The 26839-nt window shown below is 40.4% G+C and overlaps 4 protein-coding genes across 5 annotated transcripts in view; 2 read left to right on the plus strand and 2 right to left on the minus strand.

Moving 5' to 3' along the window:
- LOC135169341 (zinc finger MIZ domain-containing protein 1) overlaps positions 1-18068 on the minus strand; it is an 89889-nt gene extending 71821 nt beyond the window's left edge. The window contains exon 1 of the mRNA XM_064134264.1: positions 17487-18068. The gene's annotated coding sequence lies outside the window, so the exon portion shown is untranslated. The remainder of the gene's footprint in view (positions 1-17486) is intronic.
- Positions 18069-19042: 974 nt separating this feature from the next.
- Positions 19043-23491, minus strand: LOC135169400 (structural maintenance of chromosomes protein 1A). The gene is made up of 3 exons (XM_064134368.1): positions 23278-23491; positions 20803-23206; positions 19043-20682 (listed from the first exon to the last, which is right to left on the minus strand). The coding sequence occupies exons 1-3, from the start codon at positions 23387-23389 to the stop codon at positions 19512-19514; spliced, it is 3687 nt and encodes a 1228-aa protein (XP_063990438.1). The 5' UTR covers positions 23390-23491; the 3' UTR covers positions 19043-19511.
- A 145-nt stretch (positions 23492-23636) lies between these two features.
- Positions 23637-25573, plus strand: LOC135169401 (uncharacterized). 2 transcript variants are annotated; one of them, XM_064134369.1, is made up of 4 exons: positions 23637-23899; positions 23977-24297; positions 24414-24945; positions 25205-25573. In XM_064134369.1, exons 1-4 carry the CDS (start codon positions 23874-23876, stop codon positions 25280-25282), a joined length of 957 nt encoding a protein of 318 aa, XP_063990439.1. In that variant the 5' UTR covers positions 23637-23873; the 3' UTR covers positions 25283-25573. The 2 variants fall into 2 exon arrangements, with proteins under 2 accessions (XP_063990439.1, XP_063990440.1); XM_064134370.1 differs by having other exon boundaries at positions 23640-23888; positions 25205-25572.
- A 547-nt stretch (positions 25574-26120) lies between these two features.
- The window catches only part of LOC135169317 (A-kinase anchor protein 200), a 59491-nt gene continuing 58772 nt past the window's right edge, over positions 26121-26839 (plus strand). Inside the window, exon 1 of the mRNA XM_064134206.1 lies at positions 26121-26277. The gene's annotated coding sequence lies outside the window, so the exon portion shown is untranslated. The remainder of the gene's footprint in view (positions 26278-26839) is intronic.

Consider the following 26839-nt stretch of genomic DNA (forward strand, 5'->3'; position numbering starts at 1 on the left):
ATGCCCTTCACTATGAGCTGCGGCGTTTTCTTCTCTTCCTTTATCCCTACCCTTACCCTCCCTTTATCCACGAGAGTTTCTCTGTTTACCTCCTATATACGTTTATAACTTGCCGCACGGCAACGACCCCAGCTGTCGTTGCCTGGCTGCTGGAATATGGTCTCTTCCTGGCTGGGTAAAATCAGTGATACCTAGGTCAAAATAGGGAATTCATGATTTACAAAATTTCTAACAAATAAGTCTGTGAAAGACGATGATTTGGGTAAATAATTATCAGGTAGTGACACCTGTTGTCATCGGAATTTTCAATGATTTTTGGTTTGTCGAGAATGATTGATTTGATGGAGGAAAAACAATTCAAGAGAAATGAAGATAATATTTTTTTTTCACCTATTAATTGATTTCTGTGCCATTTTTTCGGGATAAAATACTCCCGTGGTTGTTGAATAAAAAAAATCGCCAATGGAGTTGATGGGAAGTTGTAATTATCAGAGAAAAAACTGGTGAAATCAAACAGAATTTTTTTGTAACTCCGATTTTTATTAATTGCTTTTGATGCAGTTGTACGTGAATTTTAAATGGAAAATGAAAAAAATAGAAATGTGATAAAACATTTTTCATCGTGTTCACAGACTGTGTTTACCAATTTTTTTTGTATTGATTAATTTTTGAAAATGAAGTATTTAATGGAGAAGAATTGAAAACAAAACCGAATTGTTTCTATTTATCAACTGATTTCTCATCCAATTTGTTCTGCATGAATGTTAAATAAAAAATAAAAAATAATACTGTGACTTTGAAAGAAATAAACGCGCAAAAGCGATTAATTTCCAAGTGATTTAATAAATGGAAAATTTCAGAGAATAAAAAGGATTCAAATAAATAAAACTTTTTGTTGTTTGAAGAACATTTTTGTAGATTTTTTGTGAATGAAAATACATTTTATTTCTTAATTTTCCACATCAGGAGACTTTTGAAAATATTTGGAATTCAAATAGTCACGCAGTTACTGAACTTCAAAATTACCTGCGCCTAATGGGCCCCAAAAGTTTGTCAATATTATCTCCCTAAACCGAAAAATATCTCAAGTACAAGGACACCACAGGGATTCCAGTGGCGCAAAGTTGAGCTTTCTTTGCTAATTTGAGCGGTAGACATTGTCGAGAAGTCGGGGAGGGATGACAACCGAATAATTTACGGCACATCCCCGGCTGCGAGAAAAAAAAAAATCTCTCACTTTCGACCAGAAATACACTTGTCCCAGACTTTTCGTCGTATCAGCAATAAAAAAAAAAAAAAGAGAAAATACGAATTTTTTTTTTCTCCAACTGGAGAAAAATATGACTCACATGATTTAACTCCCCGACAAAGGAAGAGAAATTCAGCAATAAGTCAAGATTATTTATGATCCTTTTACAACAATTATTTTTGCATTCAATTTATTAATACGGAAATTAATTAGATGGAAGGATTTTCTGCAATGTTTACGTCAAATAACAAATAAATTTGGAAAAGAGTTTAAGATATTTCATTGGGAAAAGTTATTGCAGAAAAATTAATTGAAAAATATTTTTGGATTATGAAATTAATTTACAAGAGATTAATTCATAATTAATAGTATTAATAAAATAATAAAAGGATTATCGTAATGAAGGAGAACTGTAACATCAGAATTGTAGTGTGCTAGTCTATAATCTATAATCATTCGTTAATTATACAGTTGCAATTATATAATTACAACTGTATTATTATTATGATAATAAAGATAAAACAATGAATTGCAAATCGTAAAAAGTACAACTTTTTTTTTCTAACTGTAAACGAGTGGAGCAAGAATTTGATGAAAATTAATTATTTTAAGTTGTTTTAACCAAATTCAAATTATTTTGACAAATCACTGGACTCGTCTCCAAAATTAATTACAGAGATTCTTAAACAATATCAAAACGATTCGTATGATTTTCAATCTCTTATCTATCACCGATGATGTCTCCAGATCAACTGCCTCTTAACCATCAAAGTTTTCACGCCCTGGGCCCATTTGACCCTTGTTCATTCATTCCTCTCAGTTTCTGTTTATTAAAACTATTCTAAACATTCTGATACAGATCTAGGAAAAACAATAAAATACTGACATAGACTGGAAGCAGTTAAGGGCTTATCCCCACATACCGAGAACTCTCAATAAACAATAATTACCCTCTGACCCATCACAAGACCCGAATAAGTCCCCATCACCTTGAAAACTCAACCTTTTCGAATACCAAAAACTCTTTACCCAGAGGTTTACCAGTCCATTGTTCGAATTGCAAAAATATTTCCAATATTAAATTCACTAAAATCATAGAGACACTTCGAATAGAGATATTATAATTACATTAAATACATTAATTATAGGGCCCCAATTAGGGTTTAAAAAATCTCCTAATTTTTATCGTATAATTATCACCCTCTGACCCATCACATGACCCGAATAAGTCCCATCAGCTTGATAATTCAACGTCACCGAATACTAAAATTCGGTTAGCTATGCTGTTTACCCAGCCTTTGCGAAATAATTAGTCACGCGCCTGCGGCAAAGTGCGCCAGTACACATTGTAATACACCGGTGAATTTCCACCGGTTAGAGAGTAAAGAGAGAGAACGAGAGAGTAACAGAGAGAGCACATTAACTGTTAGAAAGGGATGTGAGACCCTGACTTTTTCGTTTTCTCAAACTGTGTTAGCATGACACAGATATTAAATCCGGGTATGTGTAACCGCAGTTGCCATTTTACTCGTCAATTTTTTTTATTTTTTTTTTATTTCCATACTTTTTGCAGTCTTTTTAGTCATGAAAATTATAGTCAATTCAGTACCAACAGTTTGAGGGCACTGTACGTGCTGCCTCTGGGTGACTACGTATCGATCGATCGTTGGTAATCGCGGAAGGTGCATAATGAGATGTGGAATGCACGCAATAGGCTGAGTATACCACGACTGGCATTTCAATTCTACGTTGAATGCTTGTACAGCTTCAATAAGGTATTTATCGGGGCTAAAATGATAATTAAAAGCGCCGAATTTGAGGAATTAAGATTGGAAAGTCGGTCGGTAAAATAGAGCTCGTTATTTTCATTCATTTGATGTTGTTGGATGGAGTTGAGGTGGAAAAAGTGGGTAAAGTCAGGAGCGGAGTTACTTTTAAATACGATTAGTTTTTGATGAATATCTCGAAATGGAGGAGAGATGGCGAAATTTTTGTTATGACCTTTCTTGTGGAGAAAATTGGGTACTACAATTGATGTTCTGATAAAAATTTCGATATCTCTCTTAGATTCGGAGATATTGCTGGAAAAGTGGATTCATTAGCGAGGAGATAGCATGAGATGCTACTTTTGGCTATCGATAAGTTTTTGGCGAATATCTCGAAATCTAGGGATGATACCGAAATTTTTATCATTATCTTTTTTGTGGAGAAAAGTGAGTACTACAATTGATGTTCTGATAAAAATTTCGCTATCTCTCTTAGATTCGAAGATATTACACAAAAACTCAACTCAGAAATACGTTATTTCGCTACCGAACTGTCTTTAGACAAAAATTATTGAGTTACGTTCGATAGACAATTACTATTGACCTTTTCATCGATTTCGTTTCCGATATAACACTCGATTTTCTCGATTACCGAAAAGAATTAATTTTCTTAGGTTCCCGAAAGCAGAAAAATTACCAAAAATATTCAAAAAAATTATTTTAGAGCAAATGAATTTCATAAATTCAGAGCGAATTTTCAATAAAAATTCCCCAACCCTCGATCATTAAAAAAAAAACTAAAAATTACATTTCACCCTAATCCCAACGTAACATTGTTAACCCTAAATTGCAATGAATTTTTGAAAGCCAATACTATTCCAACTCCCTTTCGCAACCCGAACGAAGTTCTTGTCCTGTTGATTCAACTCCAAAACCTCCAATCCCATCAACACCAGTTCTCCAGATAGTTTTGTTTGTCGAGGATCTCCACCCCGGGAACCTCCTCCCACCATAAAATTAAATTGTCCCGAGTCCAACGAGATAATACATCCACCAGTCCAACCTCCCCGACAAATCAGATATTCATTAAACTTCAGCCTCACAGGGACCAATTTAAACTTAAATATTTCGTTCACCCAACCCTCCCACCCCCTACTCCCCTTACCCCCATTCCCACCCACCAAGAATGACGAATAAATCTTGCTAGTGTAATCACTCCAACTCAAAGTAGTCAAGTCCATCCAGGATTTTCACCAGCCAACCACTGGGTGAGCCCAAGCCTTCCAACTTCTGAGGTACAACCGAGAGAAGATCAATAGGAATCTTACGCCCCGGATCCACCTTCTCTGCTTCTGTGTCAGTACACACGTATATAGCGTTAGGTTGTGGCAAAGAGGACAAAGGTGATGCTCCATTCCGCCACGTAATTCCATACGAGACATACGAGAAATGAAATTCGCATATACGAGGGGTAGACGATAAAGAAAAAAAAAAAATATGGGAGACAGCGAGGGTCTGACAGTGAGTACGTGAGGATGAGTTATTTTTTATAAAGTCGGTTGTAATGATAAAAATTGTGAGTGAAAATGTAAAAGTTGAGGGAATTCGTCATTCAAATTAGCCGCCTAAAAGGAGGGAATTGATCGAGAGGGGGGGGGAGTTTCGAGATATCGATTATCGATTTTGGAGGAACTAGCGGCACTGCGGTCGCGGTGTTGATGCCGGTTTTGGTTTTATTTTTCGATTAATCGAAGAGGAAGATGGGGTATAATCGATTAATCGAATTTCGAGAATCGATTGTTTTTTCATCGATTTATTATAATAATCGATGTTTATTAAAGTCGCATTCGGTTGAACCTGGAGTGTTTGGCGCACGAGGTGCGCCTTCTCACAATCGATTGTCAGGGCGGAGTAATCGATTATCAAAGAATCGATTATGAAAATTAAATAATCGATTTTCGCCATCAATTCGTCAGATTCAATTAGTGACTTGTATCGATGTTTATGGAGGACTTTTCCACTGAACTTTAAAAATTGGAAAATTGCAAAAATATCCAAAAATACTGTACCCACTCGGTAAAATAGCGATTTGAGGACAGAATTACTTTGAAAAATGAGTCAATCTGCAGGGAAATCTCGACATTCAAACCCCTCAAAAATTCTCCAAAAACCCCCCACCCCAAAAACCCTCCCCTTCATAATTCGCAAATAATTTCCTGGAAATTCCACTGGAATTTCCCCAACGAAAAAAAAAAATTAATTTGTATTCCTCGATGAGGTTAAAACCCCTTCAATTCCAGGCTCATTGATTTCACGGCTGGCCTCATCCCAAAACGTTTCCACTCCGCCCTGAAATCATCCCCTCCTCCTCCCCCCCATCTTTATCATGTATTTTGTGCCTGAAACCTTGGAATTACTGCAGTTTGGTTTCACGCAAGACCCTCGAGTCACTGCCTCCGTCTCTGTCCTTCTCACCTCCCCAGAAAAAAAAAAAAGAGACAAATACCCACCGTGACGCGTGCACATGTCCCCACACACACATACACACACACACACATATATACACATACACACCGTACATATATCGAAAATATTTCGTATTGGTTTCCACCACCTGTTTCACGTAAAATAAATCGAATGAACTGATGGTGAGTTTGGAAGTTGAATTTTTACCTCTTGTTGGGCAAACGACGAGTTTTGGGTAAAATGATTATAATGACGATCGACTTAGGACGAGTGTACGAGTGTGCATAATCGTTTACAAACACCTGCGTCTACTCGGGATGAGTATGAGAAATATTGGGAAGAGAAAGCTCGTGCCAACATGATTCAACACCTGTCAGAATGGACTTTATTCGGAATAATGGGGTGGGGGGAGGGGTGGAGACAAAAAAAAAATAAAAATCAGGAGAGACTATCGAGCCGGAGATTTTTCTGACCTTCGAGGAGTCTGTTGTCCTCGAGGATTCTCATATCCTTGTGCGTATCCTTGATTATAACAGTTGAAGATGCGTGAGATGAATAGAATTATTTTAAATGAATAAATTAATTTAAAAAATTAAAAGGACAATATTGAGGGGAAAAGGGATTTTTTGTAGACATCAAACGACTATTTGTGACGGTATAAAGCTCCCACCCCTCCCCTCAACAGGCTGACAACCCCTATTTTTTATCAAATCATAGGTTTGACCTATAAATTCCTCTGGAGATTTAATTAACTGTAATTAATCATTTTTATTGAACTTTACTTCCCGGATTATGTTATAAAACGTAGTATTTATTTTTCTGAGGTGATTTTTACGGTTTATTTCCAGTAATTGTTATTAATTTTTTTTTTCTACGAATAAGTTTGAGAAAAATAATGAAAATGTGATTTCACAACTGTCTCAATGAACTTTTTTCAGGAGAAAAAGGAGAAAAAATCAGAGATTTGGTCCATTTTGTTAAAAAATTATTCATTAAATTTTGAAGAACGAATAATTTGATTGAAATGAAGACTTCTAATACATTCGAGGACTCCATTGTCCTGGAGGATTGATTATAATGCGCGTATCCTTGATCATAACAGTGGAACATGCCCCGGACCAATAAAATGATCGGAAAAAAAAAATGCCGATGAGGGGTGGATTTTTCACGCCAAGCTACCATTTGTGACGCCATAACCATCCCTCAACAGCCTAATAACCCCTCTTTTTTATCAAATCATAGGTTTGACCTATAAATTCCTCCGGGGGTTCAATTAACCATAATTAATCATTTTTATTGAACTTTACTTCCCGGATTATATTACAAAACGCAACATTCATTCTTCTCAAGTGATTTTTACGGTTTATTTCCGGTAATTTTTATTGAATTTTTCTCTCCCCTCGACTTAAAATAAAATCATAAAAATAAAGATCACATCCACATAATTTCACCCCCGCCTCAAATCAAAAAACCCCCAAAAAACTCCTCAATATCATAAAAACAAAAACCCATCAATCAAATTTAAAAAATCAACTAATTAAATTAAAATCAAATCCACCCTTACAAACCGCCTTTTTACCCCGCATTCGTTTACCCTACCTCCTCCTCCCCCTCCCCCTTAAAAAGCAAACCTTATCATCAACCCCCGAAGACTCCATCCAGAACCAAAATCGGACCATCATCTCACCATCTTCCCACCCCATCACTCACTGACGCAACTCCCTCCTCCCCCTCGCACTCCCATAACCGTTATTTATCCCCCATCCAACTGACCTTAAACTTCTCCCCACCCCCCCAAAATTCAATTAACCACCCACACCAATTACCTGACCCACCATCACGATAGAAAAGAATCCTTCAACTCTGGTCTTTGAATTTCCCCGCGTGACAATCTAACGTCATGAACTTTACGATAGTGACGTAAATTGCGTGGGGTCAAATGTGGGGTTGGTAGCAACAAGGAGTGGGATGAATATCACAGCAATATATACATATAGTTCATGGTTGAGGGGTTTTGGTGTGCTATAGTTGAGTGAGTGAACGATTTCGAGTTCAAGAGAGTGTTAGAGTGAGTGAGAAAGAAAGAAAGAGAGAGGGAGGGAGAGTGGGAGTAAGTGTGTGTGTGTGTGTGTGTGTATGTGTGTGTGTGTGTAAGCGAGAGGGAGAGAGAGTGAGAACGCGTGTGTATGTGTATGTGTGTAAAAGAGAGAGAGAGAGAACGTGTGGGGGAGTGTGAGTGAGAGAGAGACTGAGGGAGTGTAAGGGTGTGTGTAAGAGAGAGAAACCTCCTCCGGATGGGTATTGATCAGTACGGCTCGACAAGACGCCTTACAGGATACTATATCTACAACTACCCCCCCACCCCACCCCCACCCCATAACTCCTCACTCCCCCCCTAACTTGCCAGTCTGCTGCTCCATTACAGACACCCTCCCACCCATCCCTCGAATGTGTGCGTTGTAGCTGGTACGCCATCGTCGCGACATAGTGCCCCCGATTGCGATATATTTACCCCGCTAACCAGCCCCCATCCTCCACCCCACCCACCATCCAACAACCCACCCTTCCACCCCCCCCCTCACCATCCTCATCCATCCCTCTACCACCCAACCCGACAATGCCGTTCCTCCTCCCTTGAGTTTAGTATTTCCCTCTCCAGTTGGTCCTGTCTCGTCCTCCCCTCATTCACCTCAAAGCGAAAACTGGAATCTGGTGGGATTGAGGGAGCGGATGTACCAGAGAGGGTGAGAGGGTGAGAGGATGAGAGGGTGATACAGCAGCAATGCGGGACGAATGAATGGATCATCACTGGTGTGAGAAAAGGACTGCGTTAGGGTCGACTGGTGAAGGACTTCTGGATAAGGGGTAGTTGTACCAAGATATTGGTGTTTTCGTTCCTCCCAAGATGCCGATGGATCAGTACCAAAATGGCAAATTCCGCTGGTCATTTATTGTCGGGGTAAAACGGGCCACAAGATGATAACAGAATGGCTGGACTACGTGGAATTCACAGTGTATTTGGTATCCTGGTGAAGTATTTCGAGGATGTTCCTTTGTTTCGTGGGTTTATGGTGTAACCAGATGTTTCGATGACCGATAGAGGTGACTTTAGTCGAGGATATTTCCTTTTTTTTTTTAGGCTCATCCCGGTGGCAATTGAGAGCCATCACATTTGGCTGGCACATTCCCACCTGTCGGCGGGTGCTGGCTGGTCTGGCTTTGGTGGCACGAGTCGACTGCCGCCTGGTGCTTATGAACACCTGTATGAAAGGACTCAATGCGCAAGATGTCGGACTGGAATATCGACGATGGTGATCTACTTTCTGCTGGGTTCCTTCCTTTCTGCTGTTTTCGAAAATTTTTTTTTTTTATTTTTTGATCTGGATGGGGTAGACATCGCGATATTAATGGCACAATGTGAGCTTCGTGAAGACTCAGGCTGCCGCGGAGACGGCGCCGAGGCCGATTCTGCTTTTCCTTCTTCATTAATCGATTATCGATTGTCAGATCATCGATTAACAATGAAATAATCGATTATCCGCCACGTTCAATAGGTCGCTCGTGCCAGTCTTCATATAGAATTGAATGACTCGGTCGGTAAAACAGATTTTCTATTGGAAGTTGAAAGGAACGATTTGGAGTCAATCGCTTCGACTCAGTATCACTCGAACGTAAATAATTTAAACAAAATTTGGCGCTTCGTGATAATTCTCTCAATCAATCAACTTCGATTCTACCCATCTCCACCCTCAATAAATTTCTCCCCCACTGGTAGTTCTAACCTCAAAAAATTCGTTCCTCACATCCCCTATCAACAGCCGAACACAAAATTCCGTCGATAACACAGTTTTCTCGTTATCAAAAAATTTGTAAATTTGAATTCTCCCGTTCTATTCTCCCAATCACCCAGGACATTCTTATCACTCGATCCATCGGCTCACCCCAAAGTGCCAATGCATCAGATCGATCAAGTGGAAGAAATTCAAAGGGAAGTTATTGGAGTCTGTAGACGGTAAGGTCCGCCGGAAAATACAACTTGCTAGGATATCGACCAGCCGGAAGTCTGAGTAGTTGTTGCCATGGTGACGCTCGAGTCAATTTGGCTTGGGCCAACAGTCACCCAGCATACCAATACCCAACCCAAGACAAATGACATTATCCATACCTGTGCGATTATTGTTACCATCATCCCCCAACAACCCCAAATAATTCCAAAAAAAAAATCCCCGAGTCATTGATCCTCGATCCCTCACTGGAGGACAACACAACCCCCTTTCAAACTCCCACCCCCACTCCGTGAAAAATCACTGATTGTTCATTTACCCCGCGCAGACTCCTGTTGTTATCACTGTTGACTCGTCGATTCCCTCAACTTGTGTTGATCGCCAGATAATTGAACTGAATCATCGATTATGAATCAGCCTCATCAATCAATCAATCAATCGATCATGCGATGAAGTTACTGGGATTAATTGAAAAAATTGAAAATCCCTTGTTTATGAATTCAATTGTGAGTGAATAGGGTTTGCCAAATGCAGTAAAAAAAAATATTGCGGGGTGAGAATTTCACACCAACCCCATTGGCCAACTAAGCCATTCGACATAGGGTAGAATATGGGTATACAACGCAGTCTGTTCCCCAAACCGTATTATTCAGCATAACCGTAGTATTGGGAAAATGGAAGGGGGGGATGAAGGGGTCCATTCTCCCCCATTTGAGACCGGATGATTACATCACCCATCACGTGATACGTATCATATCTGATAATTCTCCTGTCTCACGTATGTTTCAACCTCACCACCACAACCTACCATTTGATCATCAAGCAGATCCTCAATTCATCGATCAAATCAATCAGCCAAACGGAAGCCAGAAGTCCACTGCACCTCATTCACCATCATAAATACTTAATGTGTTAGAACTATTCGTGAATATCTTTCCAATCGTCCAAAACTAAATCGCAAATATTTATCACACCAGGAAAAATAATTTGGGAAAAGAAATCTTTGACAAAAGATTTTACTGTTGACTTCCAGAGCGATTTAACCAGAAAAATGTCCTTGAATTTGAACAATTGTTCGGTTCTCCAGTGTCATAGATTGGTTCCTGCAGTTCCTCATGCAAAGTTCATCATTAACTATAGTCTAGTCTTTCGCCCGCTGTCTTAAAGTCCAATCCTGCCTTCCTCGTCCCAAAAAAAAAAATCCTTTCCATAGATTCATTCAATCGATTTATTCATCTTTTCCATCCCCCCAATAGATCGATTTTCCCCCCTCAAACGAATAAATTCACCTCTGACTAACCTCAGAACCCTAGACAACCCCCCGAATAATTCATATCATCCCTTCCCCGTATCCTCGACGATGGTATTTTCAGGAACGCAGAAAGTCGTGAGAGCAATCTCACCCTCACCTACATTCCCCCTCATCTTGAAAAATCCCTTGAAAAATCGAGGGAAAAGAAAAGGGCTGAGAGTGGGCGAACGAAAATTCCCCCACCATTTGGCATAAACTCTATCTCACTCTTTTCAAACCTCGACAATCTCCAGTAGTGAAACCATCTCCACTCCCTTGTCTCTGTTCCACCCTCACAAATATCCCCTCTCTATTCTCTGACAATCCATCTCACTCTTGCACTTGAACAGCCTGGTTTCATCCCCCATCTCCACCCCCCCCCCCAACCCCCTACATTTACACACATACACTGACAACACCAACCGACAGATCAATACCTAACCAACTACCAAGCTGTTCAGATTATCATTTTATCCGTCCAGTTTGTGCCAACCAAAACATCATCCCCCAACTGGTACATCTAATGCCCAAAATCATCGGCTCCAATAATACCAATGATTGCAAGTCATAAAAAAAATCCCTAATGAAGATTAACATCGTCGATGAATATTGGTGATCCTGATAATAATCAAAACTGATAGAAGACTGAATATTTGGTCTTAATAGGGGTTGCTATCAGACGAAGGGAGATGACTGTGAAAAGGCTGTTATCAGAATTGTGGTGATAAAATAGGTCAATCAAGAGTCACTTTGTGCTGATGAATAATTTCTCATCCCCCATAATTTTCAGATATTATTGTTCATAAGTCTTCATCAGAAGTAATTGTTTCATTGGTGAATGAAAAGGGGGAGGTTATTGGATTAATTAAACACCATCGTGGCTCAGTGCATGACGAGTCTTTTAATTTCAACGGTATTTTATGAATGAAAGGGATTTTTATATTTTAATTCAAGAGTCATGGCATTGCATACACACCGACGTCAAATTAAAGAGCAACAGGTGTCCTCGGGGCCTATCATTCAACGTGTTCAGTTGGTAAACTCCGTAGTGTTGGGTTATGACGGGCATTTATTACGATATGTTTACTTATTTATTTATTTGTTTTTATTTAAAGTTGGATAGATTGATTGGTCCTCAGGTGGTTTATTTAAAATTTGTGGCTCTTACGGTACGTGTTGTTGGATCACATTTGATGATAATTTTTGATTTTTTGCAGAAGTTGAAAAATTTTTTTGACATTTTTTTCTTTTCATTAAATAATTTGGAGATGTTTGTTAATTTGGAAATTGGAGTCTTTGTAAAAGTCTACTAGGATCTGTTTTACCGACAGACTGACTTGGCAGCTTTGGAAGGTTGACAGTTTTCGAAAATTATATTTGTTATTCCAGTTTTGGTAATTAAAGTTCGAATCGTCTGATTGTAGATGTTTAATATTTTGGAGGGTAAATTTTATGGTAAATTTTGTAATTAATCATATGGGGATTCGTAAAATTTATCAAACAGGACTATAAAATTTAAGGATCTATCATTTTTTATTTAAGGTCAAGGCCCGGTTGGAGAGGATCACGTGACAATAAATCATCATCATAAATAAATTATTGAAATAATGGTTTTATTAGAATGAACCATAATTAATACTAAATAATTATTTTGGCTGCAATCTGTCATGACCGTTTGAGTTTATGGAACGATTGTCAAATAATTTGAAATGGGTTTTAAATAAAAAATTGATAGAAGTCTTTAAAAAATTCCAATCTAGGTCATTTTTATTGGATCTTCCTCCATTTTTTACTCCCCCCCACGTTAATTTTTTGGTAACTCATTGCGATTGGTTAATAATGAAGCCGAGTACACCCGATTATTACCGACAATGGAATTCGTCATGGGAAATATTGCATCAGGCTTTGAATTTTTACGAAATCGATATAGAAGTTTCCCTAAGTCGATAATTAAATTACAAAAATTATAAAAAATTATATCTCTATCCCGTAATTTACCAGTCAAAACAGTATTTAATAAAAATTACAGAGCAGTTACGAATTTTTTCACCGAACCTTCTCCACTTTTTCCTGAAAATTCATTTAAAAAATGCATCAATTTTCCCTAATTTTTACCAAATAATGTTTTGCCTGTCACATTACGGAACACATACGTAATTAATAAACAATTCTTATCCCCATAAATAATAAATATATTCTCCCTCCCCCACCATTGCCCATAAAACAACCAGATCAACCAACTGGATCGATAACACCATCAACCAAAAATACTCCCCCAAATACCCTCAATTGATCTACTTACCCCACCCACTGACAAATCAACTCTGATCTATCCGCCATAAAAAATTAATCAAACTCCTGAAATTCATAAACTCCAGCCTAATAATCCCCCAATGATCCAAAACCACTCACCACCACGATACGTGACACATTCGCCATTTGAGCCTATGACGTCAAGCCTCAACAGCTTCCTGGGGTTCGCCCCCGCAGAATCCTCACCCAGGAAATAACAACTTCATTCACCCCTGCATCACCAAATCCCATATCCCACCCACACTTACCCCCACTGAACCCCCCCCCCCCCCCCCCCAAAAAAAAACCTTCAATCCAATGATCTGGAATTACAGATCCCCTGAAACTGCGCATCGTCAACGTAAATAAACTCATCGCCAGCACCAATGACATGTAGAGGTGGATTGTAATACCGAGGAGGGAAGTGGTGGAAGGGCGTAAATAACATCCATTAGTTTCCACATCCACCGCATCAAGAGAAGATCGATAGCCACTTCGGTCTGGTAATATCCGTAGCAAGAATTCAGGGAGAACGAGGAGTCTAAAAGACGCCATTCTCAACCCAAAATCTTCATCCCCAACTCCACCAACTGGACTAAAAAAAAAATATCAACCTCAACAATTGGATAAACCCTTCAACATCTTCATCACATTTATTTGACCTCTGACCTACCCTCATCAATGACTAAAATAAAATCTGATCTTTTTTTTCATTCTCAACAGACAGCTGAATACAACTGGAAGACAAACCATGGAATCATCTTACTCTGGAATAGATGGACCTCTTCTTCAGGCGTCTGTATGTGGTTTTATCTCACGGGTACTCTGGGGATGTTGCGGGTTGATTTATCGCCTGGTGTTGCCATGGTAACCACGGCGTGACCGGCTTGCGCGACACCCTCATATCCGAGTCGACTCTCTCTCTGGTTTTGCAATATTCCCTTTTACCTCTCTTCACCATGGTAGAACCAGCTACCATCCATCTATCCGTTGTACACTGTCTGGGGTTACAGCCACAGAGGAAGGGATGAAGGGGGATTGGGTGGGGGGTGGGGAGGGGTGAGAAGAAGGAGGAGGAGAGGAGAATGTGTGTTGTGTCGTTGGAGTGTGCAAAAACCTCCCTTAAATGTATTTTCTCTCTCTCTCTCTCTCTCTGTGTCTTTCTCCCACCCCCTCACCCCTTCTACCCCTTTTCACTGCAATCCGCAATTTCTACTCCCCTACTTCTACCTTCCCACGATGAAATGAGTTCTCTTTCTACTTGTTTCACTCGTTTTGGGGACATGCGAGAGTGGTGAATGCGAAAACTCTGTCTCGTTCTGGTTTCCATTTGGGTTTTTTTTTTTTTTTTTGAGGGATGAAAGAGGGAGTTCTCTGTAAGTTTGGATGGTAGAGGTTGAAAAGTGGGGGTTAATGGTGGAAGACGAGATGGGAGAGATGGGTGTTGGGATGTCGTTGGGATGATGGAGAGATGGACGATATGTAGAGGTTAGGATCTAGGGGATGAATCGAAATGGTGATCGACTTGGTTGCGATTGCGGGGTAGTCGGGATAGCGGTGTTGGGAGGTGGGTTTTGATGGTCGGGGATTGTATGGTAGTCAGTGGATATTGTTTTCGAGATTTTAATTTTTAATTATGTTGATAGAATGAGGTTTTTTTTATTGTGAATTGTGAAAGTAAAAGTGAGGGAAAATTGTGTCATAAGAATGACACGGGTTATTATTTGAATACGGGTAATTTCAGGGGGGTAATCGATTATGTTGGGGTTGTAATCGATCATGAGTGATCGATAAATCGATTAGTGGAAAAGCTGATAGTGGATAAAACAGAGGTAAACAACGCGATCGCAAGTACTAGTGTTATCAAAAGGGAGGATACGATATTATCGAAATATCCCATTGCGAGATTCGATAATCGATTGTTTCATTAATCGATTTATGATAAAAATCGAATCCTAAAAAATTACCAGAAGAGAAAAGAGTATTACCAAAAGAGAAGATGCGATATTATCGAAATATCGCATTGCGAGATTCGATAATCGATTGTTTCATTAATCGATTTATGATAAAAATCGAATCCTAAAAAATTACCAGAAGATAAAAGAGTATTACCAAAAGAGAAGATGCGATATTATCGAAATATCGCATTGCGAGATTCGACAATCGATTATTTCACTAATCGAGTTATGGTAAAAATCGAATCCTAAAAAATTATCAGCAGAAAAGATGAGATGGGAAGAGACGAGAGGATCCAATACTTTATTATGGAAAAATCGAATTTGGAGATTCGATTCTCTTTATCGATTTATGAAAACAATCGATGTTTTGCATGTCACATTCACTTGAATCTTCAAAATCCTTAACGCGCAATGTCTTATCATCCCAGTTCTTGAACAGACCCAGTAGCCCTCACATCGAATTGAAAAAAAAATTGTAAACAATTAAATATTAAATAACTCTTGGCTCTAGCGATAAATATTTCCTCAGAAAACTGAGCAACGTAATTTTCTCCCAATATTATCACACGGTTAAGTCTACATCAAGTGATATTGCTGGTGAGGGTGTTGGAGACCCTGATGACACTTGCATGGATTTGAATAGTTCAGTTTGTCTGATTATTATGACGCCTGGTGGACCAAAGCGTGGGTTATTGGAGATGGAGATTATTGATAAAGCGATGATTTCATTGGGACAATGGCAGTCCTGGCAAAGGGCATGAAGTGGGTTGAGCAGGGGGTGGGAGGGAGGGAGGGGGCGGGGGTGAAATAGTTATTCGGCATTGCTGATTGTATTGATCGAGAGAGTCAAGTGGGAGATGGGGTTGATGATGGAGCGACGAGGCGTTGATAATGCCCTCTTTCCCTGACAGATTGTACATTTGCTAACTGAAATGAGATAAAGGAAATTGGGATGCGAGACTGTAGCTGGGGTTCCATCGACTTTTTTTTTTATGCCACTGGTGATTTAGGGGTGAAGAGGAGGGGGGGAATTTTGTTGGGATTGTTGGGTGGATGAGGGATGAGGTCGAGGAGTTTTGAATGGGGTGAGGGTAAGATAGGAAACTGGAAGAAGTTGCTGGAGTGAGCGCTTGGTGACGCGAGGGGTTGGGGGTGGAATTTGGAATTTGAAGATTTTATTGTGGTAAATTCGAGGGTTTTAAGAGAATTTTTTTGAGAGATCGAGGGGGAAATTTGTGGGGGGATATGTCGATGGGGTTGAGAAACTATGGGGTCTCGAGGGTCAGTCGAAGGTTGTGGAGTATTTCGGGAAATCGGTGTACGTAGCGCCGTCTAGCGGATTTGTGGAACAGTCGAGATATTTCGAGGATAAGTCGAGATGTTTCTTGAAGTTTCGAAGAAAATAGGAGTTTCGCGAAAATTTTGGAAACTTTATTATATCTATAGAAAATTAGGAGAAATGAAAACAATTTGTAGGAAAGTTCACGAATGGCGAACAATTTTTTTGATGATCCTAAATAATTTAAGGAAAATTTACGAACAGAGAGATTACGAACTTTTTTCTGATAATCCTAGATAAATTAAGTTTTTAGAAAATTCCAGTGCCAGCAGTAAATATTAATAGATCGATGATTGAGAATTTCTGGAATCGTCAGTATGACGTAGTAATGCGCACTAAATTACAGTCATTACTACTAGACGTGCATAAGTCTCTCCCCAATAGCTTATTTTTCTGCAGAGAAATTTCATGCAATTCACTGAGCTTTTAGACAATTTGAAAAGAATTTAAAATTCATAAAAAACCTGAAACCATTCAGATTTTTTTAAAAATTCGAAAGACTTCAAGAAGTTTCAGGAAACCTCCACAAGACGTTTCACAAAAATTCATATGAAGAATTTAATCACATTTTTAGAAAAATTGATGGAATTCAAAGTTTTCGACAATTCCCGACATTTCGAATTTTTCGAAGACTCGCAAAGACTCAATAACTTGAAAAAAAAGCTTCCATTCGAAAGCAAAAATTGCTGATTGCAATTTTTTTAGGAAAAACAAAATATTTCCCTCATTGTCAACGTATCCATTTTACCTCGAATATTCTTCCCCTCCATTTTATAATGCAAAAGTCCGAAAATTTACCCAATTTGTCATGTGTACAATAACCCCCAAGACTTCAGCTTTGACAACATTCAATGAAACACCTGAACAACACACGATATCCTCACGAGTTGTCACGAATCCCAAATAATGTCTCGCAGTTGGAACAACTTAGATTAACCCCTGCATCACTCTCGTGCCACAACTGTCATTCGGATGTCCCATCCGAACGAAATTGTTAACGACCCGAGGCTATACGTCAGACACAATTGTCCAGACAACAGTGATGAGGTGAGTTTGCCTCACAGGAATCAACACGCTGTTTTGTTGTCATGCACTAAAGGTTAGGTTAGAGTTTCACTCACCGGTGTTGACACGAATGGTGGGAGTCCAACTGCCTCGATGTTTACAGCTTCACCGAGAGCTCCGGACACAGGAAATTTCACAAACACTTCACAACACTGAACAATTGATTAAAATGACAATTAAAACACTGTCAAGACATTAATTTAGAACGATTGAACGCCAAAACCAGAGATTCGACGAGTTCTGGGGTTCCAACATTCATGCACACGTTTCACGTTTGTCAAGGTACAGTTCGGACAATTAACATTTGTCAAAGGCTTTAAGACATCCTCAATTGTTTAACAATTGTGTCACAACAATTCAGTTAATAGTTTTCGCACAAATTCACGGTTAACACTGCACTGTGGCGTCTGTCCTCGTTCGCCGGGCACCCGACGCCATTTTGACTCAACTGCGCAGTAGTTGCGGAGCAGTAGGACTGTGGCGCTGGTGTCAATGCGCGGGAATATTTGTTTTTCGAAACTGAATAATAACATTGATGTTTATGGTGAGCGTCATTGAGGCAGTTCTGGGGTATAAAATAATTATAACCCGAGGCTTCTTTGTCGTAAATAGAGGGACGATGATGATAAATAAATTTTGCCCCTCTGGAGGTAATAAGTTATCGTATATTACAGACTAATAAATATTTGTACTCACGGGATTTGTTAGGAACCCCTAGAGAGATCAATAACGTCGATGTTTTCGTGTTCTCCCGACAAAGGAAATTTGATGAACACTTCACTATGCTGTTAATAGTTAAATAAACTATTAGTTAAACAGTGTCGAAATATTAATTTTTAATGATTGAACGCCAAAGCCGGAGATTCGACGCGAACTTTTGGGGTTTCAACGTTCGTCTTCATTTGTTTAACGTTTATCGAGACGCAGTTCGAACTGTTAATGTTTATTAATAATCTTGAGATAGCCTCACCGTTAAACAATTGCTCCACAACAATTCAGTCAATAGTTTCTGCACAAATTCACGGTCAACAGTCCCCTGTGGCGTCGGTCCCCTTTGGCGCCCATCGCCATTTTGACGCAACTGCGCAGTAGCGGTCGCGCAGGCTGACCGTGGCGTTGTCGTCAACGCGGGAAAATTCGTTTTTCGAAAGTGAATAATAGTTTTTTTGGGTTTAAAAACATTTCGTATGGAGATTGTTTCATTATTGGAAATCGTATTTGTTGGAAATATATTTTATTATGTTTTTTCATGAAGGGATTGAAACAAATTATTTAGAACTAAATCGTTTTTCCTAAAATTACTGGAATTTGACACAACTTGGAATTTTTTTGCAATTATTTATAACTATGCCCGATGATAACCTGTCGGATATACCTCAATTTTTGGGAAAAATTAATGAATGTGAAAATGAACAAATACAGAACTTGTTTACGAGATTAAAAAATTTAGATAAAAATATTTGGATTGAATTTCTATGGAATAAATCACTAACGTCTCCCATTAACAAAATTACTACGCCCTATTTCACATAATTTCTGCAATTTTTCCCTATAAATTGTTTCCCCAGGTTGTCCCCCCATAATCCACAATTATAAAGAATCACACAGCATATGTTTTTTATACGAATATATTTATTTACATCATGTATCTTCTGAAGAAACATTTACGCACTTTCACCCCTCCTCATTGAAAAAATTGGATTGTTGCACGATTTTTTGAATTGAAAAGATCGATGAAATAGAAAACCTCAATACACAACATTAAATACCTCTTTTTTCATTAAAAAAAAATAAAAAATCAAGAAATTTTAGCCAAACGTATTTTTTCATTGGCTACAACTACTTAATGTTCAATTATTTCTGAAAATAATGAAAAAAAAATCGTATTTATTATTTATAACTCGACGTTTCTATTCAACCCATCAAAAATCTCCTGCAAAACCACGATTCCCCGAAAAAAAGTCGTAAACATGTCCAATAATCTCTAAAACCTAAAATAAAAATGAAGATCCACCCACCGGCCTCGTCCCCTCGGGATCCCCACGCGATAAAAAAAAACGAAGAATAAATATCGAAGCATCTCAGTTAATGCTAGCAGGATAAGTCGTCAGATCGAGTGTGAGAACCTTGCTCTCCAAGCACACACCGACCTCCGGGCAGATGCCAATGAGTGCATCAGCATGACAGTAGAACTCCTCCTTCAACGATATGACAATTGTCTGGAGTGAGCTGGTCTTGTCCCTGATGTAGCTCGCGACTTTTCCGATATTAGTATTATCAAGAGCCGCATCTATCTCATCCAGAACGAAGAAAGGAGCAGGTTGAAAGCTGTGAATGGCAAAGAGCAGAGCCAGAGCAGCGACAGTCTTCTCACCACCAGAAAGATTGGACATGGGTTGAAATCGTTTGCCTGGAGCAACGCAATTGTAATTAATTCCATCGAGATAAGGTTCCTCAGGATTTTCAGGCCCCAGGAAGGCCTGGGCAGACTGATTCTTGGCGAGGCTCTTGTAGATGGGATCAATTTCATTGGCAACGTGTTCAAAACATGCCATAAATTTATCGTGTCTCTCCTTCTTCACTTTCTCAAACATTGTCTTCGCCTTCTTGGCTTTCTTCCTGGACTGCTCGAACTCCTCGTTCGTCTCCTGGAGTTTCTCCTTCGCCAGATACAATTTCTGAATGGCCTTCATGTTGGGTGCTTGGATCTTCTGAATGCTATTCTGCATCTCCTGAATGGCCTTGTTCAGCTTGTCAGTTGCCTTCTTCACTTCATCATCCTCGATGTCCTTGAGACTGTCTGGTAACGATGAGTAATCGATGGTGATTCTCGCCTCTCTCTCGAACTGCTGAGTATTATTGGTGGCCAGGAGGACGGAGTCACCGTTAGTATCATTATTAGCATCACCAGCAATGTCCTCCATGTTACCTCGAATCATGGGAATTGCAATGTCTTCGATTTTGCACTGCATCAGGATGTTGTGTCGCTCTGCCTTCCTCTGCTCGATTTTACCTTCGATACTGTTCAACTGCTTTTGAGCAGCCTGAATGTCCTTGGCTACAGCACCAACCTCACGCCTGCATTTACCGATTTCCTCCTCCTTCTGATCCACCTCCATTTTCTTGGTTGTCCTCAGGGACTTCAGCTCTTCCATCTGGGTCTCGTCATTCTCAATCTCCGCTTTTTGATTCGTCTCGGTCTGCTTCGCAGACTCAAGCTTGTCCTCAGCATCCTGGACGGCTCTTTCCCATCTGGAAGAAGACAAATGTCATTTTTTCTTTCATGAAGTTTCTAATTAGAAGAATAAAATCATGAAGGAATAGGTGCCCCATTAATCCCAAAAAGCCCCCCCCCCCAGCCCCTTCAATTACCTGAGAACATTGCTCTCCGTATCCCTCTGTTTCTCGAAATCCAGTTGATTATAAATCCTGTTGCACTGATTTTCAAATTCCATCCTCTTCTTAGCCCGTTCCTGCTGCGACCGAAGTTCCCTCTCCTCATACTGCCGAATATTAGTCACCCCAATTTGCTCGCAGAAGCTGGCAAAAACATCATCCTCAACATTATTCATCTTCTCCTTGATATTCTGAATCTCCTGATCGCGTTCTGCCATTGTCTTCTCAATAGCTGCGATGGTAGGAACGAACTTATCGAGTTCAGTCTGCAAAGCCTCGAGTTCATTCTCCAGTTCCTTAATCTGCTTCTTCGTGGCTGTCAAATCACTCTTATTGTACTTCAACCTGGTCTCCAGCCCCCGGATCTGGGACTCGATTGTATTGAGTTCTGATTCCTTCCTGGATTTCTTCAAGGAGTCCCTCAACTCCTCGGTGAGCTTCTCTTTCTGGGACTTGAGCTGTGCCATCTGTTTCTCGTCCCAACGTTTCGCCTTTTTGGCGAGATCCAGAGAACCTCCGGAGATAATTCCAGCTTTCTGGTAGAAGGTGCCATCCAGAGCAACGCAATCGAATCTGGCCTTTTTGTCCATTTCATAAGCGACCTTGTTGGCGTCCTCTGGGGTCTCGCAGACAAGTGCGTTGTTCGTGGCGAAGAGGACAGCCCGCTCGATGTCCTTCGGGGAGAAGTGAAGGACATCATAAAGCAGCTTCACCCCCTTGGGCTCCTGAATGTTCCTGAGACGTTCCTTCAGGGGTTTCGCCTGAATGTAGTCCAGTGGAAGAAATGTCTCTGGCTCCAGGTACTGCTCCTTCAAGTACTGGATGCACTGCCTCGCGGTCTTCTCAGTGTCCACGACGATGGCCTCCATATACTTTCCCAGAACCTTCGTGATGGCGACGTTGTAACGCTTGTGAATGGGCTCGCACATGTTGTACATACGATCGTAAACCCCTGGAAAGAGTCTCTTGAAGTTCTCGACAATCTCAGTTTTCTTTTTCGTACGAGACACCTCGTGCTTATCGACCTTGGCATCCCCCAGCTGTTCAGAGATCCTCTCCAGTTCCCTCTGAAGATTCTGAATTCTGTCTTTGGAGCTGCCCACGTCCGACTGCAGTTCCTGACGCAATTTCTTCTGATCTTCAAGAGCAGCTTCAGATGTCCTAATGTGCTCCTCCAATTTCTCCACACGTTTCAATGCTTCATCTCTCATGTGTCCCTTCTGCTTCAATTTATTCTCAATATCAGTTTTTTTACGACTCTCGTTGTCCAGACGATCTTGATCTGATTTCTGCTCTCGATTTATCGAATCCAACATCTGGAGGTACCGAGCCGACTGCCGACCGGCTTCTTCTTTGAGACGATTGTACTCCTTCACCTGTTCATCCTCGAGCTGAACATCTCGTCCCTGCGACTGGGACTGTCCAGCAATGCTGGCTTCATAAGCTGCTTTGGCTTCCTCCACCTGACGCAGCTCCTCCTGGAGTTCATTAATATCCTTTTTATGCGCCTCGTCAGCAGTTCTGGCTTGAGCCAGTGACTTCCTGGCGGATTCCACCTTCTTCAGCATATGTGCAACACGTTCCTTAGCCTTGATGAATGTCGGCCTCTTCTTCGTGATCTCAACCTCCACTTCACGAATGTCCTGCTCGATCTTAGCAAGTTCTCGTACAAATTTACCGGCCTCTTTCTTCCTCTCCTTCAGCGTCTCCTCAGCCTTCTCCTTCTTCTTCTCAATCTTCTCCACCTCGTGCTGCTTCTTCTTGTGGCTGTTCTCCAAATTCTCGATCTCCCTCTCGTTGTGGTAAAGACGAAACAACTGGAGCTCAACCTGTTTCTCCACGTACTCCTCCTTCAGTCTCTGATACTTCTCAGCCTCTTCTTTCTCCAGTTTAGCCTCTTTTCTTTCAGCAGCAAAACCCTTCTTCTTCTGGTACGAGAACTGTGTCTCCTCCTCAGCCCGAAGCATTTCTGTTCTCAGACGTTCGTACTCTGACTTCAGTGCTCCAGAGTTGGAGATCTCCTCGAAGAGGGCTGTTCGTTCCTTAGGATTTTTCATAGCTATCGACTCCACAGCCCCCTGGAACACCAGAAAGTTCTTCGCTTTGACGTTTATCCCCAGATGCTCCAGCTCAGTCAGATACACCTGTGATGTCACCATCGAACCGTTTATCCTGTGCTCCGATGATGATCCCTGGACTGATCTCATGAAGGACTTCTCCGTGCCATCCTCGAGCTCAAAAACAGCTGTGACCGAGGCACTTCGGGACACTGGCTTGCCAATTGATGCACCATGAATCAACTCACTGAAACGCTTCACCCGGAGGCTGCTCGTCTTCTCACCCATCACGAAGGAGATGGCGTCCATGAAGTTGGATTTACCTGGGGATTAAATGTTGCGTGAGATATGGTACAGGGGAGACGTTAGACGAATGATTGGGGACATAACCAACCTGATCCATTTGGCCCCACCACTGCTGTGAAGGACTTCAGGGGGCCGATTATCAGTTTACCCTTGTAGGACTTGAAGTTCTCGACCTCGATGTGCTTGAGAAACGCCGGCATTCTGCCGAGTTTGTCGATTATCACTGGTAATTAGGAATTGCCGCCACGAATTTTGGAGATGGGAACATCAACACTTGGGAAAAAGCCAAACAGAAATAGCGTGAAGGTGGCTGGGGGTCCGGGAAGGTGTTGGTAGGACTGGAGACGTTAGGGAGGAGGCGCAGGAAAATTTGAATGGGAATAGGTCTGAGAAGAATTGATAATTGATTTTTTTATTGTGTTTTCCAAAAAAGTGATTATTTGAGTCGATAAAGCTCGACGTGGGTATCAGGCCCAACCAAAGACCCTCTTTGGGACCATCCTAATTGAATAAAGCAAAACCAAAATGGCGAATCTTTTTTATCGACGGTCGGTAACAAAGACGTCACGAAAAATTATTATCGACCAACTTCAGGGCGTTGATTCCAAATAAAAAAATCGTTGGAAATTCAAAATAACTTCTTCGACCTTATCCATTGCGTATTGCATCTGTTGTGACTGATTCATGTGGTACATAAATGTAAATACGAAGTAAATAAATTATTCATTTGCCCTTTATGGTGTAATTTCTAAATTTTTCCTGATGATCTGATATTTTTTTCTTCCAGAGATTTGCTGGAAGGGAGTGAGAGCTTAATCAATCAATCAATATCAATGGAGAATCCAGATGTCAAAAATCATGATTCAGCCAACAGAAACGATGAGAACAATCAGAATGTCGTGAACTCCGAGGAGAAAAAGCAGTGGACATTAGCTGATTTTTGCATGGGGAAGAAAATTGCTCAGGGGACGTTTGGAATTATATATTCTGCGAAGGAGAAACATCAGAATGTTGTCATTGCCATGAAAGTTCTGTTCAAAACTGATATTAAGAAGAAGCAGTTGAAGCAACAGGTCCTCAAGGAAATTGAAATTCACACACATCTAAAGTAATTATCGATTTTCTCTCCATTTCTTGTCAGATCCGTCAACAAGTCCAGGACAATGAGGGCAGGGAATCCCCAAATATGTTAATAATAAATCATAAATCGTAATTATTCTCCAGGCACCCCAACATCCTGAGAATGTACGGTTGGTTCCAAGACGAAAAACGTGTCTACATGGTGATGGAGCTCGCCGTCTCCGGGGATTTACTGAAGAGACTGCAGCTGGAGCCCTGCAACAGGTTCACGGAGCCAGTGGCAGCATCGTACCTGAATGACTTGACAGAGGCTGTGAAGTACATTCACAAGAAGAAGATAATCCATCGGGATGTGAAGCTGCAGAACCTGCTGTTGGGTAAGGACGATGTCCTGAAATTAACAGACTTTGGGTGGGCTGTGCACACCCCCACCTGCCAGTCCTTCGGGGATTGCGGGGAACGTGAGAACATGGCCCCGGAGATGCTGCTCAAAAAACCTTATGATTATGCTGTTGATGTTTGGGGGATTGGACTTGTTGGCTTCCAGATGATAACTGGAGTCTTCCCGTTCACTGGATGTGATGCTAAGGAGACTGTGAAGAGAGTTACGAGGGGGGAGGTTGTCTTCCCCGGGGGGAGAAAATTCAGCGATGATGCTCGTGATTTAATTTCGAAGGTAATAATTAAATTGTTTGCATGGCAAGGGCTCACTTTGTTAATCTTAGTTTATGAGGTTTTAATAATTATGTTATTGAACTCTCTTGAATTTTATGAGATTTAAATGAATTTTATTGGCTTTTATTGAATTTTACTGAATTTTATTGAATTTCTTTTGAGTAAAAAGGGATTTTTTTTCTGCAAAATGGTCTTCCAGGATTTTCTTGTATATAATGTAAATAATAATGTAATAATTATATTTTTGTATTGTTTTTCAGCTTCTTGTGGTCAATCCAAATGAGAGGCTGACTTTAAATGAGATAACAAGTCACAGTTGGATTTCGAAGAACCACTGAGGACCATTTTTTCTAGTGTTGCTGCCAAAAATGTTATTTAGTGTTTGGTAAGGAATAAACCCTTTTTTTCTACTCTGTTTGATAGTAAGTATTTAATTCCTCTGGAAGAAACTACAATAAGATAGATAAATGCATAATCACCATCAAAAGTATAGTCACTCAAAATTGTTTCTGTACCGCATTTATCATTATTTACAACAATTGAATTTGATGTTCTTTATTAAATAATTTATTGTAATATTCACACGTCGATAGAAATTAAAAAATCAAATGAAACTCTCAAATTTTCAAGTTTATTAAAAATTTCTGAGAAACAGTTGATAACACCAACGTTAAAAAATTTCTAAAGTTATTCAACGGCTCGCGATTTTCCCACTGTCTCAGTAAACTTTTCCCAAAATTCGTAAAACTACCGAAAATTTTGAAAAATAGACACACGACTTTGAAAATCTCCGAGTCATTGAATAATGACATCCAAAAAACTTGCATTTTCATCTGATCCACAGTTTCCAAAAATTAAAAAAAAAATGAAAAGCGACAAGACATGGCCAACAACTCCTCGAAGTAGCTCCACCCTCAGGTCGGTACTTTATTCTATTTTAATTGAGTTCTCATTTTTCATTATTTTTTTTTTTTTGTAAACACAAACGACAATTCAATCTACTCAAATTTTCCGTAATATTTGAATTTACAAAAAGAGTAAATCTACTATAAAACTTAAAATAAAAAAAAAAGAAAACTCATTACCGACCGAAGATAACCATCCAGCCTTTCTGTCCCTCCACAAGATGGCGCTGTCGGCCCGCCGCAAACGCCCAACCGTTGATGGTGTCCCCACAGACCTGCGTATGGCCCATTGCGCAGTGGTGTCTAGCCGGCGTCGAGTGGCGTCGAGTTGAGTGAACTGGTTTTTCGGTGCAACTTGAAAAGGAAGGATTCATTGAAAGTGTGTTCTCTCTCCCGCCGTTTTACCAAGGACATCATCCCCCGCCCGAGTAAGTACACCACTTCAATAAAAAAATCCCAACCGCCATTACCCACGCGCCCAAAAAAAAAAACCCATCGAATAATCTCGAAAATCCAGAGGAAAACGGTTGGTTTTTTTCAAAAAGTTTCCGTCGTCTTTACACGCCCGGTCATCCACTGGAGACGCCGGCCGGTGCGCACCGGCTCCTCCTGTCCCTCCATGAGCCCTCAAAACCATAAAAATCCTGGCAACGACCCCCACGTCCCTCAATAACCTGTAAAATCCCAAAATCACCCCCTCCCCCGTCCAATTATTCCTCCAAATATGTCTTCCCACGACTGAAAACAAAAACTGCGCGTCAAAATGTCGTCCAGTGGTCCCAGGGCTGCTTTAACCTCCAAAACCAGTGGCCCAGGGTCAGTTACCCGTGAGACCTCTCTGTGCATCCCCCAAACCCCAACTAATCGATCGACTAGCCCCTCGATCTCCAGTAATCGATGGACAATCCAGTCGATGGAAATTTATCGTGCCATTAATTATTTATTGAATCGGACTTGTGCGGGAAAATTATTACCATCGACTCTTCTAAA

This window comes from Diachasmimorpha longicaudata, chromosome 14 (assembly GCF_034640455.1).
Source record: "Diachasmimorpha longicaudata isolate KC_UGA_2023 chromosome 14, iyDiaLong2, whole genome shotgun sequence".
In the NCBI taxonomy this organism is placed as follows: Eukaryota; Metazoa; Arthropoda; class Insecta; order Hymenoptera; family Braconidae; genus Diachasmimorpha; species Diachasmimorpha longicaudata.